The sequence below is a fragment of the Pseudomyrmex gracilis genome, unplaced genomic scaffold, assembly GCF_002006095.1.
Source record: "Pseudomyrmex gracilis isolate BER0280 unplaced genomic scaffold, ASM200609v1 scaffold_86, whole genome shotgun sequence".
Taxonomy (NCBI): domain Eukaryota; kingdom Metazoa; phylum Arthropoda; class Insecta; order Hymenoptera; family Formicidae; genus Pseudomyrmex; species Pseudomyrmex gracilis.
This window is the reverse complement of record NW_018020670.1, coordinates 354,490-373,857: the sequence shown is the minus strand read 5'-3', so window position 1 is coordinate 373,857 and position 19,368 is coordinate 354,490. Positions and strand designations below refer to the sequence as shown.

The 19,368-nt window shown below is 42.5% G+C and overlaps 1 protein-coding gene across 1 annotated transcript; it reads right to left on the bottom strand.

The window, feature by feature from the left end:
* Positions 1-383: 383 nt before the first annotated feature.
* On the bottom strand, positions 384-18,731 carry LOC109855272. The gene is made up of 6 exons (XM_020429335.1): positions 18,541-18,731; positions 9,926-10,016; positions 4,486-4,831; positions 4,249-4,402; positions 3,786-4,155; positions 384-3,599 (listed from the first exon to the last, which is right to left on the bottom strand). Exons 3-6 carry the CDS (start codon positions 4,829-4,831, stop codon positions 1,479-1,481), a joined length of 2,991 nt encoding a protein of 996 aa, XP_020284924.1. The 5' UTR covers positions 9,926-10,016; positions 18,541-18,731; the 3' UTR covers positions 384-1,478.
* Between the last annotated feature and the right edge of the window lie 637 nt (positions 18,732-19,368).

Below are 19,368 nucleotides of genomic sequence, written 5' to 3'. Positions count from 1 at the left end.
CGCCTGGTCGACGCTCAATCTCGGTCGTGGTCCCAGGCGCTCCGACGAATTACATTAATAGATCGGATAGGAGAGAGCCCAGGGAAAGGGTAAAGGAGAAGGAGATTAGGTAAATGTTCTTAAGGAGAGAGATTTCTAGCTATTATTTGAAGCGTATAACCCAGCACCATGTGTTTCGTTATCTACTTAAATAGACTATTATCGCAGCTGTACCGCCAATATGGAGGTGGTTTAATCGTGTGCTACATGTGGTCCCCTGCGATCTCCAAGAAGAGATTTCGCGATCTAGCGGAGATTGGGAAGAATGAGCTGCGCGCGCGATTCCTCCCCTTCTCGCGATTATTCTACATCGTTCAGTTGTCATTCCACAGTGTTTTTTTTTCTTTTGCGTCACAATTCAAGTGTGTTTTTCTATATCGATTATAAAACAATTACCACATTTCTTGTTTTTTTTTTTTTGTTTTTTTTTTTATTTAGTCTACTAAAATGTATAACTTTCGGTAGACTTTCGGCATACTTTGTTGTGCAAAATATTTGTGGTTGTACAGCTTTATAGAGAATGTACATATCCGCAAACACAATTGTGGTTCACTTTGCGGTTGCGGCGAAATGATGGTAACAAAAGGCAATACGAGGGCTTTTTGTTTGGAGTTTTTCGTAAAAATTGTGTGCGTGTATATAATACCGCCAAAGTCTGCAGACTCACTCGCGCCTCGAAATCGAAACTCTCGCGTTCGATCTGCGTTTCGCGTTAATCTCTCGAGTGACGTGTGAAGACGGAGGCGACCGAATTTCCCGAAAAATTTCAGGATACGATTCAGAGAGACGGTGTTCTTCCTGAAAAATCCGGAACAATTCGGAAATTCCGCGCGGTTGAACGTTTGTAGTCCTTGAGCTGTCGCGCGTGGAAGAAAAAGTGGCAGTGAACGGCCATGAGACGCGCGAAGAAAATAGGGCAGCGATATATAATAAACGGAAAGAAGAAAGCAGCGCGAACTATATAGTTGCCGCGAAAATAAACGAATTTTATACCGACTGCCGCGGAGCGTTATTTTCTTATACGCCACCACGTAGCGTGCATTTAGGCGTCATTCCTCTGGCAAGATATTGATCATATACGAAGCGCTTGAGAGCGAAATAAAAGCGCGCGACGCGTCCACTCGTATATATTATAATACGTGGGCATCACGTGAGCACTTTTACAAAAGTGTCTATAAAAAGGATATACATAGAGCGACGCGTTTTTGTATAAATTAAAATCTAAAATGAAAAAACATAAAATTTCACTCTGTTCGAAAGAATCGAAAGATTATACTTCGATCTTCGATTTAATAAAGTGGACATAAAATTTGATGCTGTGTGTGTTGAAATTCATAAACGTTCTCTACATCGAGATTAAAAAAAAAAAAACAAAATATCGTTTTCGTATAAAGAGAATGTTGAAACTCTAATCGAGAATCTACGATTTTTTATTACGTTCAGATCTGCATCTCCGGCTCGGAATTGTTATCGTTGAACCAATCCGAGGCTCTTTGACTTTCCGTCACGCGCACGTTAAGCTCCCGCTCGGTGAATCGACTCGATCTCGTGATGGACGGACCTCGTCTGTGGTCGTCGAAAGAGGCGAGGACCTCCAATCTGTCGCCCCTTCTAATCGGTCTCGGTGTCGTCTCTATAGAGCTGGTACCATCCTCCGCGTGTTCGGTCGTCCATGGGGGCAGGTCCAGAATACCGGAGGGTATGGCCCAGTGCTCGGTGAATTCCGAGCCCGATCTGGCCAGGCTAGGTTGACTGAGCGATCTGACCAGTGAGTCCGCTCCTTCGAAGGAACTCAAGCTAGTCAGATCGTCCCGGTCCAACCTGGCGAAATCGCGGACCGTTATCTCGGACATTGATCTCAGATCGGCCTCGGTGCCAGCTACGGTTCCGCGCGAACGAATAGAGCCACCCAATCGCCGCAGACGGCCAACGCTCTGTCCGCTGACCATGGTCGTGGCGGACTGTGACGTTTGAAGATGATGACCCTGGCCTAAAGTGCGCGCCGAGCTACCGCCATCGCTCTCATATTCGTAAAGAGTTGGAAGGGAAGACCGTCTGGACCTGGTGTCCCATTCCGACGACTTGGATCGCTTGTATCTGTGATTCTTTCCGTGGCTGGAGGATGAGGTAGAGCCGGTGTGCGCGGACGGTGGGCTCAAGATGCGGATGATCACGTCCCACTTCGCCGGCGGGAAGAGATTGACGTATCTCGCGTCCTTGCGTATCAACTCGTAGTCCTCTTTGACCACAGCCTCGGTTAACAGAGTGCGGAGCGTGCTCTCTGTCGTGATGATCTCGCGCCATTTAGTGCGTTCTTCGTCTGTCAGCTCGGTGGCGTAACGCGGGTCCAGGACGCGCGCTAGTCTGTTGTACCAGTCAGCGTCGGCATCGTCCAGAGAGCGACGAGCAGGAGGCGGTCTAGGAATCTCGGCGCGCGTTGTGTAAGTCGGTTCGATATTGACGTCCGGTTCGTCATCCATTAAATTGTTCGTCGGCTCGTTCGTAATAGTCAGATTTGACGCCGAACTGACGTCGGAGAAATTCTCCCATTCCGGCGGTGGCGGTGGCAAATCCTCTGTCGGATAGTTCCTAATAGTAACGTCCCATTTGAGATCGGGTTGAGGTCTCGTGCGATACTCGGTAACCTGGCGACAATGGCGCTCCACGTCCTCGATGGTCTTCTTTTCCGTAACGGTGCGCAGGAACACATCGTCCACTTCGTGCGTGGTGATCTCCGGACGACGCGGCGCGACCACTTGCGGTTCCACCAGCGGCTCGGTCATTTCCTCGCGCAGCAAACGGTGCTCGCGATGTTGAATGGCGGTGTGGGTCGCGGTAGTCGATGAGGTCGGCGCTATCGGTGGCGGCGGTGGCGGTGTTGGAGCCAGGATGCTGGCGATCCGATACTTGGCATGAGAGGCGTCCGTCACTTCCGTCAGCGAGCGCGTCTCGGTGAGTTCGGTATTCAGAGAAGTCAAAGATCTCGGTCGCCGGATCTCGTGATGTTGCAACGGCGGTTGTTCGGTTGTCGACGGGATTTTCTCTTGGATCACGGTGGTCTCTCTTTCCGCCTGTTTGCGCAGAATTCGAGAATAGACCGGAGGTGTTTGCTGTCGAGAAATAGTGGAAACGGACGAGGCGCCTCCCGGTGGCCCGTGGAGTTCGGGAACGTAAGAGAAGGTTGTCATTCGGTAAGGCGAACTTTCCATCGAGCGAGTGGATTCTTCTCTCTCAAGGATGGTCGTCAGGTTTCTCTCGAGCGCGATGCTCGCTATGTCGGACTCCGACGGCAACGGGCTCGGCGGCGGTGGCGGTGCTCTCTTGACTCTCATCTGCACGTCGAACTTGGGTTCAATCGGAATGGCCACGGGATGGCGCGGCACCATCACCCTGGAAGAGTTCGCGGCCATCATCGAGGAGGTCTCCACTTCTGCGGCGACTGTCTCGGAATACAACGAACTCGAAGTACGCATTTCCACCTGGCGTTGAGTATCGTGAATAAAGGCTTTGTTGTCGTAGGATCCGGCGGAAGATACCGGCAGCGAACGTTCCTCGTCCACCTAGAGAGATAAACAACAATTGATGTATGAAACTTACTTATTCACGGTAAGAAATTCGAACTTCGAACATATAACTCGGCGGTGTAAAAGAATTAACGACGTTTCTCTTCTTTCACATTTTGTTGGTATAAGTTCCGCGCTCATCACTCGTCATCTTTGATCCAAACGTAATTACGGAAAACTCACCTCGGAATGACTCTCGCTCGGATAGTCGCTCGGCAACGTGTCGGAATGATCGATCACCAGATTTGCCTCGCTACCGGACGTGGACGCGGCGGTTGCGTGAAGAAGAGCGTGCGCGCGAGGTATCTTAAGACCCTCGAACATGGTGATGTTGCTGAGCGACGAACCGGAGAGCTTCGTTATCTCGGAACCGGTGCCGCTCTCAAACGGATGACGATGGACCACGCGCACGTTTCGACGTTTCAGACACATGTAGGAACAACCGAGACCGAGCAGGAGCAGCGACAGAAATAAGATGGCGCAGATAATCAACAGGATCTGGAAGCCCTTCAGCGGTGGTTCGGTTACTGGCACGGGCGCTATCGTGGCCGATCTGGGAGATCAAAAAATCAAATTGCAGCGAATTAAGACTCTGTGACGACGTTCAGAAGAGCAAAACAGATCGATGTCACAAATGCATTCTTACATTCTCTCCGGCTTAGGAGGTGCCGGGGCAATAGGTGGAGGATATCTGCAGACTATAGTGATAACCTCATCTCCGTCCATTTCCAATCCGGGATGAAAACGAACGACCACGTTATTAGTGAACACACGCAGAGGATCCTGTTTTGTGCCGCATCCTGAAATACAAATTTGTTTATGAAACACGTACGATGAAAAAAAGCGAATATAAAATGTATGAATATGAAAATTACGCGCTTACCCTTTAGAGGTAGTTCCAATTTGGCGGTGGTCGCGCCACGTCCTTTGAATATGCAGGCGCTGTTGCGATCGAAATCGGCGTAGGCCACGCCGTAAAACGGCTCCTCGAATTTGAGCTCGACCTCCATGCTACCTTGACCGCAGTTTAGATACGCTTTCGTTCGATTTAGAAATATAACCGGCGAGATGTCGTCCAGCTTGGTAACCTTGCCATCAAGGACCGTGCTCGGCGGCAGGTCCGGTTGATATTCGATGCTGTTGCCTTGAGACGCATAGTTGCTCTGGGACAGCGCAATCGGAATTGCCGCCCAGAGCAACAAGATTGTAATAACGAACTTTGACAGCATCTGCAGCGACAGACATAAAAAAAAAAAAAAAACACACTCTTTTCAAAGAAACCAATAGAAAATATTATTGTAATAATAATATAACATAGTAAAAAATTATTTAATAATACGTTATAAAAATCTTTCAATATTTATGCAAATATTTACATGAAATACAATAACAATAAATAATGAAAACTGAAATATGATTAAGAACTTCATTATTAATATAGATATATTACATTATCACATTCAGTTCTCATTAAATTAATCTAATTAATGCCGTAATAAACTTTTATAACAAATGATGAGATATTATTATACGTGTGTGCTGCAATGATTGGAAACGGTATTTTTTTCTCGAGATATCATTCGAAAGCCTAGAAGAAACAACTTGATGTTGTTGTTCTCACGAGCGCTTACTTCCAGAAACGCAAGTTTTTCCTTTGTATATTTCAACTGCGTCATTGTTTGTGCGCATCTCTCGCTTTTACGTGAGACCGCGCGTGATTAGTGCAGTTTCCAACGCACATCCTCACGTCATTTTCATTATACAGAATGTGTGTATGAGAAGTTTTTTCCTCAAGTCAAAGAAAATCTTATAAACTAATCAAAACGACAGAGTTTTCACTTAATTAATATAAGTGAAATAAAATTTATAAGAATTTGTTTTTAAGCAATAATTGAGAGAGAGAGAGAGAGAGACTCGAAATTCTTCGCACACTGTACGGCTTGAAGATCAAGAACGTGCGATGATGATGTCTCATACATACACACTCTGTGTAGAAATACTTCGAGCCCTTCTCGCGTTAAGACTTGGCGGCGCGACTCGTAACTGGAGCAGAGAAAGCCGTTACCCATGTCATGATATTTCCTCTCGAGATATAATAAACGGATAAACAAGATTAATTGTAATCGTCGATGTTCGCAACTGATACGTATAAACGTGTATAATCTCACGATTACATTGAAATTCCGTTCTTATGGACAATAAAACTGAACATTCCGCAAGTTCAGTAATTGGCGCGCTCGCTATCCAACTCTTGTGATTTTTCTTCGCGTGTTATTGTGAGACCTTGTCCTCCACGAATAACGAAAACGAAGATGACATGTCACACACAAGTGTAATAACACACGAAATGATTACATCTTTCGAAAAGCGGCCTCGACAACTTACTTTGAGATACTGTTACGTTTACCTGCACGGTAATTGCGCTTTAAGCAAACGTACAAATTATAGGCATTACTGCTCGCGCATAAAAATACGCATTGCGTTGCGCTACGCGCGTTTTCGTGCGCGCGCTCGAGTCTATGTGTCTGTGTAATATAAAAAATGACGATAACGTTTGCTTGTAGTAAATCGCCTGACGACGATATTATTCCTGGCGGCGATAATACATTCGCGCGTGTGAATCATCTTGCCGTCGTCGTCGTCGTCGTCGAGGAATTTGTAATTTCGCGAGACATAACCGTTCGTTTGAAAACTAGATGCACAACAAATTGTTCGCCGGTTCGTTGCTCGCCGTTGTTTAGCAGCGCGTGAGAAACTCGCCGATAGAGAGCTCTATGGGTTGAATTGACGCACTTGTTAGACGCACTAAACCCTAATTGTCAGAATTTCAATTAATTGGCTTACGGAAAAACAGTAAAGTTTCTACTCGTTGATTGAAATATATTTATTTATGAGAGAGAGAGAGAGAGAGAGGGAAGACAAAGAAAGAAAACTCGGACATGCTTAAATACACGTGCGAGTTAATTTTACAAAAACAAACAAAAGAATGTTAGTTTTAATTATTTTACTTTTCCAAGTTTCACTTCGGTTAATAGTTGCGCAAAAATTGATAAACGTTCTACGTTACGAGTTCGTGAAGGCTCACTTAACGTTTCGCAGTTTACTGTTAAACGCGGAGAAGCTGCGTCTCTTCTCTCAATTGCAAAAGGCGAAAATTAACGTGTGCGAAGAAATCACAGGGGAATCTCATGATAATCGTGGCGTTTCCTGCTTCCTGCATTTCGTTTCTCCGAACGCGAAGCGTGTGCTCTTCAGCGAATCTCTCGTGCGGTTACTTAATTATTTAATTAAGTAACTGGCGTGCCGTGCACACAGATGCGGAGAAAAAAGAACAGTTAATAGGAAATAATCAAGAGAGAGAGAGATTTAATTGGCAAATGTATGTGTTCCGACGCGAATATCATCCAGCTGTATCATCTTGCTTCAACAAATCGCGCACGAGAAACGAAGTTTGAAAAAAATTTTAACGCGGCGCTCTGTCTCTCTCTCTTTGTGTGTGTGTGTACGTATGTGTGTTTTACGTACTGCGAGCGTTAAATCATGTTACATATGGTCCCTTCGGTAATATTACACTTCCAACCTCCCGTCGCTGTTGAGAAACGAGGTACTTTAGAACGCTTTATTACGCTAATAATTTTATGATCCTAATTATTCTTGTCTTCCCCGAGCGTTTGTCTTCACGGCAAATATCTCAAAAATAACAACTATTACTAAAGTTTCAATGGGTGCTTCCCTATTTATTAAGACTTTGTGTGTTGACTTAAGTTAGCTGTGGTGATGGCAAGTCGGTGATGGCAAAATGGAAAGCACTTATTCGCGCAAACTCATAACAGGGAAGACTGTTTGTAAGAGTCCGACCTCTGAGTCACCGATACCACACACCGGCGACACAGATCTGATGGAAAGCGCGAATGATACAGTCGACTCTGTGTCGCTAGAAATAGAAAAGCCATCGGTATCGTGCGATATCATGTTAATTTCACTCACGATAGAATGTAAATATATACGTACGGAAATGTACAAGGTAAGGATACAATTTCTGCTTTCTAGATACGTTTTTGAGGAAACAAACAGGTTGAGAGAAAAACCTATAGACGCGGAATAAAAGAGAAGTAACACCCACACGCGCACATATGTGTGTGCTTGTCTGTTTGAATTTGCATTTTCTGCACAAAAGTGACGAAAACAACCACATAGATATTACTTCGTTATTATACGATTTGATTAACGAATCGCGAGAAAAATATTCGAATGACTAAAGAAATATCGAGACAAATTAATTTAATTTGTCAAGAATAAAGAGGATATTTTTGTGCCGATGTTATTTTTTTATATCTTCCTTTCGTGCCAAGAATAATTAGAATATCTTGCAGCAAACTACTTGTACTCAGCGAAGGCTCGTCTCGAGAGCGCACAACTCGAAAGGTCTTTCTTCGCAAACCGAGACTGGTATACCTAACGGTATACTTCCCCTGATAGAATTTATTTTCGTAGAAAAGTTGAGTCATGCCTTTTCCGCAACGACAGATTTGCTCTTACGTCCCGATGTAATGGGCGAGATCTTAGCGGACTCCATCGTGTCCAGCCGTCAAATTTCATCTTCTCTCTCTCTCTCTCTCTCTTTCTATCTTTCTTTCTCACGTCACTGACAGATGCCGCGATATCTTTGGCGCAGCTATTATACGATGAGCAGCGAGATCATTAAAAAAAAGATGTGATTGATATCCGGCTTTCCGCTAACGCAATCGCCGCGCTCGGTTACCGTGTCCGGCAAAAAAAAAAGAACCGTAAAAAAATCTTTCCTAACGTCCATTCCTCAACACTCTCATAATAAGCGAAGCCGATTCATACCGAGATAAGAACTCAACAGTTTGTTTATTGTAGCGTTGGACGATATAATTACGTTGCTTACGTAATTCTAACATATGAACCTCCTTTCCCTTAAATAATAAAATATAAAATAATCGGCTAAATAAATAAATTATCCACAATCAATGTGCAAATGTCATTGTAAGTTATGTATTTTCTAGTTGTATATTTATTTAAATTATAGATCTAGAGTATAATTGAAACAAACAAATCTAATTAATTGATACAACAAACTGCGGAATTTAATTTTCGTTGCGAGTCGAGGATTTGTTCAGCTTCCGGACAGACTTTCCGGAATTATCTCAATTTCTCTAACGCGCTAAGGATAGATCATGTGCAGCTGAATTCCGCAGACGAGCGAGGAGAACGCGCGCGAAATCGATGGAAACATTTCGTTCTTCATCTTCTCTTCAAGTCGCGCGCGCGCTCTCCTCGAGTCTCGCGCATCTAACGATGACTGTGGCAAACCGTGATGCATGCCCGCGAACGAAGGAGAGTTCTCGGCACGCTTCGATGCACTCGCGCCGGATCGCCTGCACCGTTAGACTACACCGCGGTAATATGCGCTCGCGGTGGTACACGGTAACAAAATACCCGGTTATACTGACCGCTGCGCCGAGGTGTTGTTGTTTATCTCCGCCCGAAACGTGGAAATCATGAAATTCCTTGTAAGATTCCTTGAAATATTTCGCAAAACCGCGATGTCTCTTCCGAAGAAGAGAATTGTCCGGGCCGGGAGATATGGTCGTTATGTAATTGCGATCAATTTTCAATTTTTTACATCTCTTTATCACGTCACAATTCTATCTGAGAGATACACTTGGAAAATAACAGAGATGTGTATAAATGGATAAATTATGATAAATAGAGGATAACTCGGAGGTTTTTTTTGTGAATCAGTAATAATTATAAGGATTTGTGCGCAAGTTCCTTGCATCAATTTTATTTATATTTTTGCTATATGATGAAACTTTTCATATCTTTCATTACAGTTACTGTATGGGTGATACGCGGTAAAGTTAATATAATCAACGCTGAACAATGCGTGTTCTTTTTATTGAAGTTTTGCTGTCGATAAGATTTATTTTCACAAGTTTGTTCGTAGAAAGTAAAAAGTTTTAGTAAGATCGATTTTTATAATTAAAAAAAAGAAACTCTCTCACACACCCACACATATATTTAAAACTGGATGTTTGAAACAAAAACATCGAGAGAGAATGAATATTAAACAGAAGAAATATGAAATTAAATAAAAATTAAATTAAATTAAAAAGCTAAGCACAGTATAATAAAATTTACATATTAAAGTATAATTTCTCTCTGTTTTCTCTTCAAGAACTTGCATATCTTTTCGGGATTACTATTTAAAAGAGAGTTTTTTCAAAATTGATAAAAAGTGACAGTTTGCTTTTGTTGAAAGTATTTAACTTAGGAACCAAGTCGTACATACATACCTCGAACGGTTTTAGCTGCTTATTGATCGCAGATCTTGTCCGGATCCTCTCGTCCCCTCGTACTCCTAAGGTTGTCGCATGGCGCGCTGTTCTGAAATACCGAAGCAACACGACGAGAATTATTTAGTGAAAGTTATCTCGGCGGAGCGTGAAATATGCCGACGCGCGTCGCGACGAATATACGCATGTACGCGTTAAAAGATTACGCATTGACAGTTAATGATGACAACATGACGGCTAATATACAAATTTGCTTTGTACGTTACGCAAGAATGATTTGCGGTCGTCGTTTCGTCTGACTATAAAATTTAGAGAGAAAGAGACAGAATAGATTTTCTATTTTGAAATTTTCTTTGTGCTAGGTTTTCTTTGACGAGAATATACACTCGATGTAATCGATTCCATGACACACTACGACGATGCGCCGGCCAACCTTGGCCGTTTCCTGTCACACAAACGCACGTATACAAACTTATACAGACATGGACGGGAGACTCGACGTTTGTTGACACAGCTCGTCGACAAATTTTGTTAGAACCGGTATCATCCCGGCTTGCCAACATTCTTTTAAGGCGACGGCACGTGATCGACATACCGATTATCACACGCTTTGCGTGGTTGTGTGCCTTTGAATATATCGCCTACATGTGTACAATCGCGTGTAAGCCGCGGCGTACGTGTCTGTACTGCGCAATGTAATGAGGATCATCAGCGAGAGAATTCACCAAGGCTTTTCGATGATGGTCAGGTCAAGAGATATCCCACGCGATACACCGCCAACGGCGACTCCGCAACGCGTTGATGATGGGCGAAATGTAAAGAAGATCACAAAGTAAACTGCACTTGCACGCGAACACTTGGAAGAAGATGTTGGAAAAATCGTTGGCTATAAAATAAAATGTTTAAACTTTAATTTTTCTCTCTGAATTAGATTTAATGTTTCTGTGTTTGATTAAGGATTTCTGTTTTCTCTTACACACACACACACACACACACTAAGTTGCGTGTCTGCTTCAAGCAGCTAACACAGGTGCAAGAGAAAAATATACGATATTTGTTTACAGGACAAAATTGCACAGCGCAAAATAAATATATCGTAATATCGCATTTTCTAGGGTAAGAAGTTTTTTGCAATTCTAATATTCAGAACGCGATTACATATAAAGTTCAAACACGCGCTCGAAAAGTTTTGATAAACTAAAGATAAAGGAAGTATTTATAAGAAAGTTAAGAAACATTATTTCTCAAACATAAAATTATGCAACAGGAGTTAACTTAACAAAATATTCGTTGTATGAATATTTTATACGAACGAACTCTCTCCTCGCAAATGCGCACATACACGTATAAATACAGAGAAACTTTCTCAGATTAATCAGGATAAACTAAAACGCGCTATTTTGAAGTAACGTAAAATGCATCGAAGCGAGACATAATTTTCTAGAAATTTTTTCCACCGCGAATCTTTAAAAGGACTTTTACTTTTTTTTCACGCTCTCTGTCCTGGTGTTTCTCTTAAGAAAATACAACACGTTGTAACATCATCACATAAGATGCGCCGGTGTTTAATTAATTATAAATATAGCTGCGCTCTCTAAATTTGGAGCTGGAGCTTGTGTAAAACTATCGGAAATAACTGACTCGATGACTCGCACAAGGCAATTAATTACGCGTCTGCGTGTAAATCACCGCGATTAGATTTTCCGCTTAGAATAACTCCTTGAACAAGTTAAATAATTGAAGGTTTACGTGTCGGCGCAAGTTTTATTTCTGCCGGGAAACGATGACAAAACTTTTCTCGAACACGCTTGTAAACACGTTGCCGTTGAGAGATTACTCACGCGGATGTCGTGGCGAGATATTTTACGTGGAACTATTATATAAAAGTGTCACTCCTCCCCGGCGGCGACAATTCTGCACGGCGAGGAAGAGAGAGACGTATGCCGCAAACGTTCCGTCTCTCGTACATATATATATATGTATATATTGTACTATAAAAACGCGTCTCATGTAGAGACAAAAAGAAAAGAGAGAGGATGACAGATTTATTATATTCTTCCTTGGCCCGAGGACCTTTCGAAGATGGCGCGAGCGGAAGGGCTCGTATATTAGAACTGACAAGACACAGCAAGAATATGCGAGGAGAACAACGATTTTAGAGAAACAAAGTGACGAGAAAGAGGGAATGAGGAAAAAACCCATTAAATGCATCATCATGTCGGTGCGTCGTGATTATTTGTTTTTCACAGAAACACTGATATATGTGTGTGTATATATATATTTCGAGAGAAGAAGCGTCGGAGCGGGCGTCGAAAATCGATAGCAAATGGTATCGATAACAGCACACGCGTTCAGTAGAGAATACACGAAATTAAGGAGACAAATGGCCCGCGCTCGGCAGTCAAGGTTTAACACTCGATTAAAACTGTCTGTTTGCGTTTTAAACGTCTCGATAGGTTGTAAAGTTTGTCATTTTTTTTTAAAGAAATGCGAGACATACAGCTGCACAATCGATAAAAAAAAAAGATTAAATATTAAATATTTTATCAACTAGAAAATATTCTGAACTGAATTATTTCTGCATAAACGTATGTGTAATATGTAAATATTGTGTGCTATCTTTTATATATCTTTTATATCAAAATAACATATACACAGGTGATGTTAACAAAATTTATTAAGATAAAACTTATTAAAATTTTGTTAACATTTTTTTTTCTTTTTTTCTCTCCCTCTAATTCTACTGAAAACTACTTCTGTGATCGATTGGTTGTGAGAGATGTTCACGTTTACTATCTTCCGCACTTGGAAAGGAAGGCGTGACGTGAACATCCAGCCACGCCGAATGTCTCGATGTCTTTCTGCGATCGAGCCTTTAAAGTCGAACTAGAATCCGAAGGAGACAACAGCGATCTTGTTGCGCAAAGCCGCGCGAAGTCTCGACTTTCACTGGTCGCCGCCACCGCCGCCGCACACGCGCGCGTGCGCGCGCACGTGCTTGTTCGTACAACACTCGTGAGCAACGTCGCTGCACACGCGTGCATAGATAGAGTATACGTGCACACAAGCGTGCAGCGCGGTTGTATTTATTCGTCGTGCACGACTGAACGCACGAAAAGTAAGAGAGATATAATACGTACCGGCGGATTAAAGGATTAAAAGAACGAAAGGAAAACCGAGGATTACTGCGGAGAGAGCTTATTCATCGCGTGTGCACATGTACCAGGTGTCCTGGTGATTGTGAACCAAAAGAGACGTTGATTTTATAAATATTGCAGAGTTAAAACACCGGTTTAGTTTTCTTTGCAATAACTACGTTTATAGATTAATTAATTCCTTCCTGTATAATGACGAGTCAGACTCGTGATGCCGATTACGGTCTGGAACATGAAAAAAAAAAAAAAAAAATGTCATTTTGGCCCGTTTGACGAAAAACTTCATCTTCTACTATGGCCTGCGTTTTGGCAAACTAACTTGTATGGAAAAGGGTGGATATACAATTGATATAAAATTATAGATTATTAGATTACTAAGACTATTGGACATTGTTTGTGTGTCAGCAAAAAATTCGCGATGTCACAATATTTATTCGTAGAAAATTCAAACAATGCTCTCGTAAAAAAAAAAAAAGAACGTAAAACTTCTGAGGTCGTAAAATTTCTCATCGATAGATACTTGTAACCGCGTGCCAAGAATCGCTGCGTAATAACGATCTTGTTTCGCTCTTTGTCACGTGCCGAAGAAACGGATATAACAAACGAGATCAGGTCTCAGGAGAAAAATTCGAAATATCAGAGTGTGCAGAGACACAGCTGGCGGAGTGTGTGTGTGTGTGTGTGTGCTGCTTAGCCGCCGGACTATATAGCAATAGGTCTTTTGCTATTGCGAAACCGTTGTTCTGGCTCTGAGTGAATGGTGCAACGTTATTACGTCAAGGACGTCTTATAGATAGAAAACACATTGTATTTTTATATACGAATCGAAGAATTGCACAGACAGATCGGGACAGAACGAACCGTATTAACGTAAATACTTTTGCGATTTTATCGTATATTTACGATATATTTATATTTACGCAAGAAAAATTTCTTATATTTTAAAACAAGATATATATATATATATGTATTTTGAAATAAAAACATTTCCGCGACATACACTTGTGCGCAACACCGCAATTTTGCGGCTGCGCGCGAGATTCGTCGGATTGCACGCGACAATCCGAGGGAAGCATCCAGCTGGAAAATGATAAATTTGCGAAATAAATTTCGCTAACAATAAAAAGACTCGTGTGGCACACATCGAAGGGAACACAATTCATTTCTGTTCGTTACATTCACCGTCGTAAGTGCAACGTGGCCATTTTTCTTTGCGCAATTTCTTTAATTCACGTTCATTAATAAAGCGTTGGTTATTAAAATCTTTCACGGTGCTTACACGCGGAAAGCGTCGTTATTACGTGCGAATCGCGACGGTCGCACGCGCGTCCGCGTGTCTAACACAGATAATTTCATCGCAAATACTTTTATATTACACGCATCATGTGAATTATGTATACGCGTATTCTCCTTAAAGATCTCTCAACGACGGAACCGCATTCTTGTTAAGTCTAATTATCCACGTTATTATTACGTTTGCCGGAACTCTTATTCATATTTAAAAAAAAAAAAAAAACATTTCAAATAAGACTCTTATATTATACTAATTGATTAATTTTCCGAATTACGTTTACTTTGGAACACGATTTATTTAAAACGCAATTGTTGCATTCGACAAAATTGAACTAATCGAAATTGTATGCTGTGTTCATCAATTTAAAAAAAAATCTGTACATCACGTATCTGTACAGAAAATAAAAAGCATCGGTAACAATTGTCTCGTCAAATGTTGAATGTGATTTTATGATGACTTTCGAAGAGATGGTGCAAGACGTTGGAACAAAGACGAATCCCAAAAGACAACGAAATATTGCTCCTAATTGTTTATTTTACCGACAATTATATGTTGTGTTCTTTTAATTTCTTTTTATTTATCTTTTTTTTTTCAAATTTCACTTCAAACAAAATATTTGCTCGTTAAATCGGTTACTTATCCGATTTTCCAGCGCTCGGACTCTCGAAGGTATATACGCACCGTACATCCGCGTCTATGCAAGGCGCGTAAGCGGCAGTGAATAAAGCGACCGTGCCCCGTGAACAGTGACGTCATCCTTGCCGGATCCAAGATGGCGATCGCGTGTTCGCCAGGCGAAATCGACAGCGGGCAGCGGCGGCAGGACCGGTTTTCGAGGAGGCGGTACCATCGCTGCAACCGCGCCGGGATACAGACGCAATTTCGTCCTTTTTTTGCCAGGCCCAAAAGCCGAAGCTTGCAATATACCGCACGTCGGGGCTACCCTGGCTACCCGCGACTACTTCTCTCTGTTACACACTACGCTCACATTTACATTCTCACCTCCGAGAGATCCTTTAATTCTACAGGACGTTTCTCAGGACGCGTTTTTCTTTTCTGCAAACTGATTTTCTTTGAGACACGATTTTGAAAATGAAGTTTCTTAGTTCCAATTGTTTATATTTTGATTGTGTAGATTGTGTTGGAGACAAGAGTGGTCTTTATGACACCATGGAAATTAATTGTCAGTTTTTTTTTCAATCAGGAGCTGCGATATAAATGTCTTACATACTGTTTAAAATATAATTCTGTTAATTAATAATACAATATGCGAACTGACTTTCAATAAAATATTCGACGTCTTTTTAATGCCGTAAGAACAATAGAATACAGAGATATCTCGTATACACGTCGACGAAAATAACTGAAAAACAACGCGGTTGCCATCATCAGGAGAGAACACAACGATCGAATGTGTACGATCGCACTTAGAATCTTAGATTGGCAGAAGCGGTAAAACGAATTTACACGTTGCAATTTACACGCTCGCGAATGCAATTTCACGGCGGTATACCGTAAACTTTGTGTATTTCGCGTAAAATTCGATGTGCGCTCACCAACACACATACAGACGCGCACATCGACTAAAATAGATAAGCGTCGGTTGAGAAGCGGAATTTCGAGTAAAACAAGAAAGGGTGTTAGATGATCGTCGTGCTCGTATCTTGAGCGTATCATCCCCGCTTGCAACTGACCATCTTCGCTCTCGCGTATCGAAAAGTTTTCTCATGCGGCTAATTTAAAAATCGATAGAACGGCGTCGCGTTCTCTTGGATGTGTGGTCGCGCGTATCATCCTATACTCCGCCGCGCCTAGAACCGAGACGCGCATATGTCGCGCGCTTTTTTCGCGAGATAGCGTCGAAAGAGAGGAAGCAACAATTTTTCAAAAACAATTTTCTCATCTAATATCGTTCACTTTGCGAAAACAAAATTTTATTGCATTCTGACAAACATCCAAAAAATTAAAATTTGTCCACCGCGCCAAAATGGAGATCGTAGAGAAATTATGATGTTTCGATGACAGTGGGTACATTTGAAAACTTTGTAGATTGTTTTTCGGATACATGGAAACTCGATGAATATCGAAGTCTTCTCGTTGATTTAGCGCGACGCGTCATTTGAATCGTCGATAGACTCTTTTTTGCTCTTCTACAGATTTCGCGTTTGGATTATAACGGTTTCTGACCAACGTCGATTCATCCATCACCGAGCGTATCGAGCTTCGCACATGTATACTCGCACATTTGAAAGTGCAAGCGTTGATTATCGGGCCGTCGATCAATTACCGTATATTGACGTGGCGCCAGTCAGAAGGAAATACGAGTTCGATAGCGAGAGAATTTTTTAAACAGTTTGTTTGTTTGTTTTTTTTTAGTCGACCAAGATTGGCTAATAGTGATAAAATTTTATGAGGAATTCGATAGCAAATTCGAAACTCAAAATTTTTACGACAAAAACAATGAAGTTTCACGACTTGTCCAACGCTACGCACTTCGACTCTACAACGACGATGTGCTTTTCCCCTTTGCGCTCGTGGTACATGTGGATTCAGAATACACGATCGCAAGGAGTGTACAGTTTTAAGCGAGGTGTGAGTCACTGCGAGTTAAAAAAAAAAAAAAAAAAAAAACACTTTTGTTCGAAGACAAATACACGTTGAAGGTTTGTCAAATCTTCACAACAGAATTGACTCGTATAATATATTCGGATGATATAATCGAAGAGATTTGAATAACTCGGACGATCCTCCTTCTTCCAGTAGTTTCGGCCTAAATATCCGAGCCACGATGGATTTTATTTGCTCTTTCATTACGTAACTATGTTCTAACAGAGCCGCTTTTTTGCTTTAAACATCAATTTAAAAAATATTAAATAAATATAATATTATAAAGAATAAATATGTATGTAAATATAAAACACATTGTATAAATAAACGATATCAAATGTAAACGTAAAATACGTAAACTTTTGTTTTTTTAATATTAGCTATTTAACAAAACTCAACGTTTTTAATAAAAATCTTTTGTTCGATGATAAATTTAGAGCTTGCTTTGCTGCGAAATACTCACAATTTTATAAATTTTCTTCAAAAATAAATTCAAATCACACACCGTTCATACATGTGTGTGTGTTCGATGTCTCTTTAATTCTATCCGCTCGTGCGTATTTCGAGTTTATATCCTTCAACGTCGCGCACCGTCACATTTTCTATGCGAATCGAACCAAAATTGGCGCAACTTTCAAGTCGGATTCGTGGTTTGCTTTCGTATAGTATATACCCTCCTGCAACGTCGGCGAAGGAACGAAGGTCAACGAGTCTCTACATGTGTGAGCGGGGAGAAACACGCCTGTAGCGTTGCGGAGGAGCATCCAGCGCGAGCGCCGCTTACTCACGCTCTCAAAATTGCTACCGGGCTGCCCCGAGGGGCGGTCTTTTCCCTATCCGGAGTTAATGAGCGCATCTTTCGCGCTGACAGTCGACGACCTCGCGTCCGACGAATTCTATCGCCGCGCGAGAAGAACCCACGCACCGTATCGGAAACTACTCTCGCTCGACCTCGATTCGTCCGATACTGTCAGCGCGCGTTGAGATCACCATCACGTGCGGCGGACAAGCGTATAGAAGCAAAGCGGCAAAACAAAAAAACAAAAAAAAAAACAAAAAAAAAACAAGCACCTTCTTCTCAAAAAATTCAATTGCTTGGCGTAGCTGCGAGTTTGCGAATTTGATTGACTGCGAGTCAAATCGCGAAACGAATCAATCGATTTCCTTTCCGCAAGAAATCGCAAACATTTTTACGTACGCGGTCTCTCTTTTTCTCTCTCTCTCTCTCTCTTTCTTTATCTCTTTCTCACTCGTGCTCTCTCATTCTCTCTTTCACGGCGGTACCAAACCAAGTTCACCGGTCACAGCTGGAGGAAACTGCGCGATAGAATCATCAAATGATCGATCTACGTATCCGCAGAGCAATTAAAGTGCTTCCTGGCGATTGGCCTTTTTCTTGCCGGTAAACTTTTCTGATATTTTCCAGCGATACGCACGACAGAAACCGCGAATCGATGCGAATCTTTCCATCAGCGCGCGGATTCATCCAGCGTGTCCGGGTGACGTTTCTCGCGTCTCTCCGGGCGAAATATAACGCACCCGCGAGGAATTTGTCCTACCTCGTGTGCGTTTCTCGCCGTGTTGCGTGCGTGCGTGCGGGTTGTCCTGCGAACCCAATTTTTTTTTCCGACGGGGGACTCTCTTCGAGGGAGCTGCGCTCCTACCGGACGTCCGCGCGCGCAGCAGCAGCAGGTAAATATCGTCTAGCGCGATCGCACGGCTACGACTGAGTCCGTTCTCCTGAGAGAGCGTTTCACCTGCGACAGCGGAGCCCCCGTCGGCGGCCTCGGAGCGACGCGCGAACTAAACCACCTCTCTCCGCGCCGCTCTCCGCTCACCTGCCTCACATCCACTCCTCTTACTCGCGAATATAGTCGCGAGATCTTATACCTGCGACTATATGGAAAACACCTTCTGTTCGGCTTCACCCACCCGCTCGAAATTGCCGACCGTTCGGCATCCCAAAGTCTTTTGACCCCCCCGTGACAAATCATCTCTCGGGGGGGAGAAGGGAACCGTGAGAGAGAAAGGGCGGCGCGATCCTTTTTTTTTTCTTCGCTATATCTTTCTTCAGGTAACAAGACACTTTACAAGATGCGTAACGCAGAAAGGTGTGATGATAGAAGGTCAGTTAATCCAGAAGCCAATCTTCCTTGTTAATCTTCACAAGATGATCCTTGTAATTTCTCGTGTCAAACGATACCTTTCTCGAGGGAATTGAGATGTGAAATACAGATTAAAACACGGTGCCCGTGTCACGATGAATTTCACGTTCAATCCGTTTGAGGGTTTTCTGCTCGTCGAAAGAGAGATGTCATCACGGTTGTGCATGTAATTATCATAATCTAGCGTAATCATCATACACCTACGTACGTTTTGCACATCGC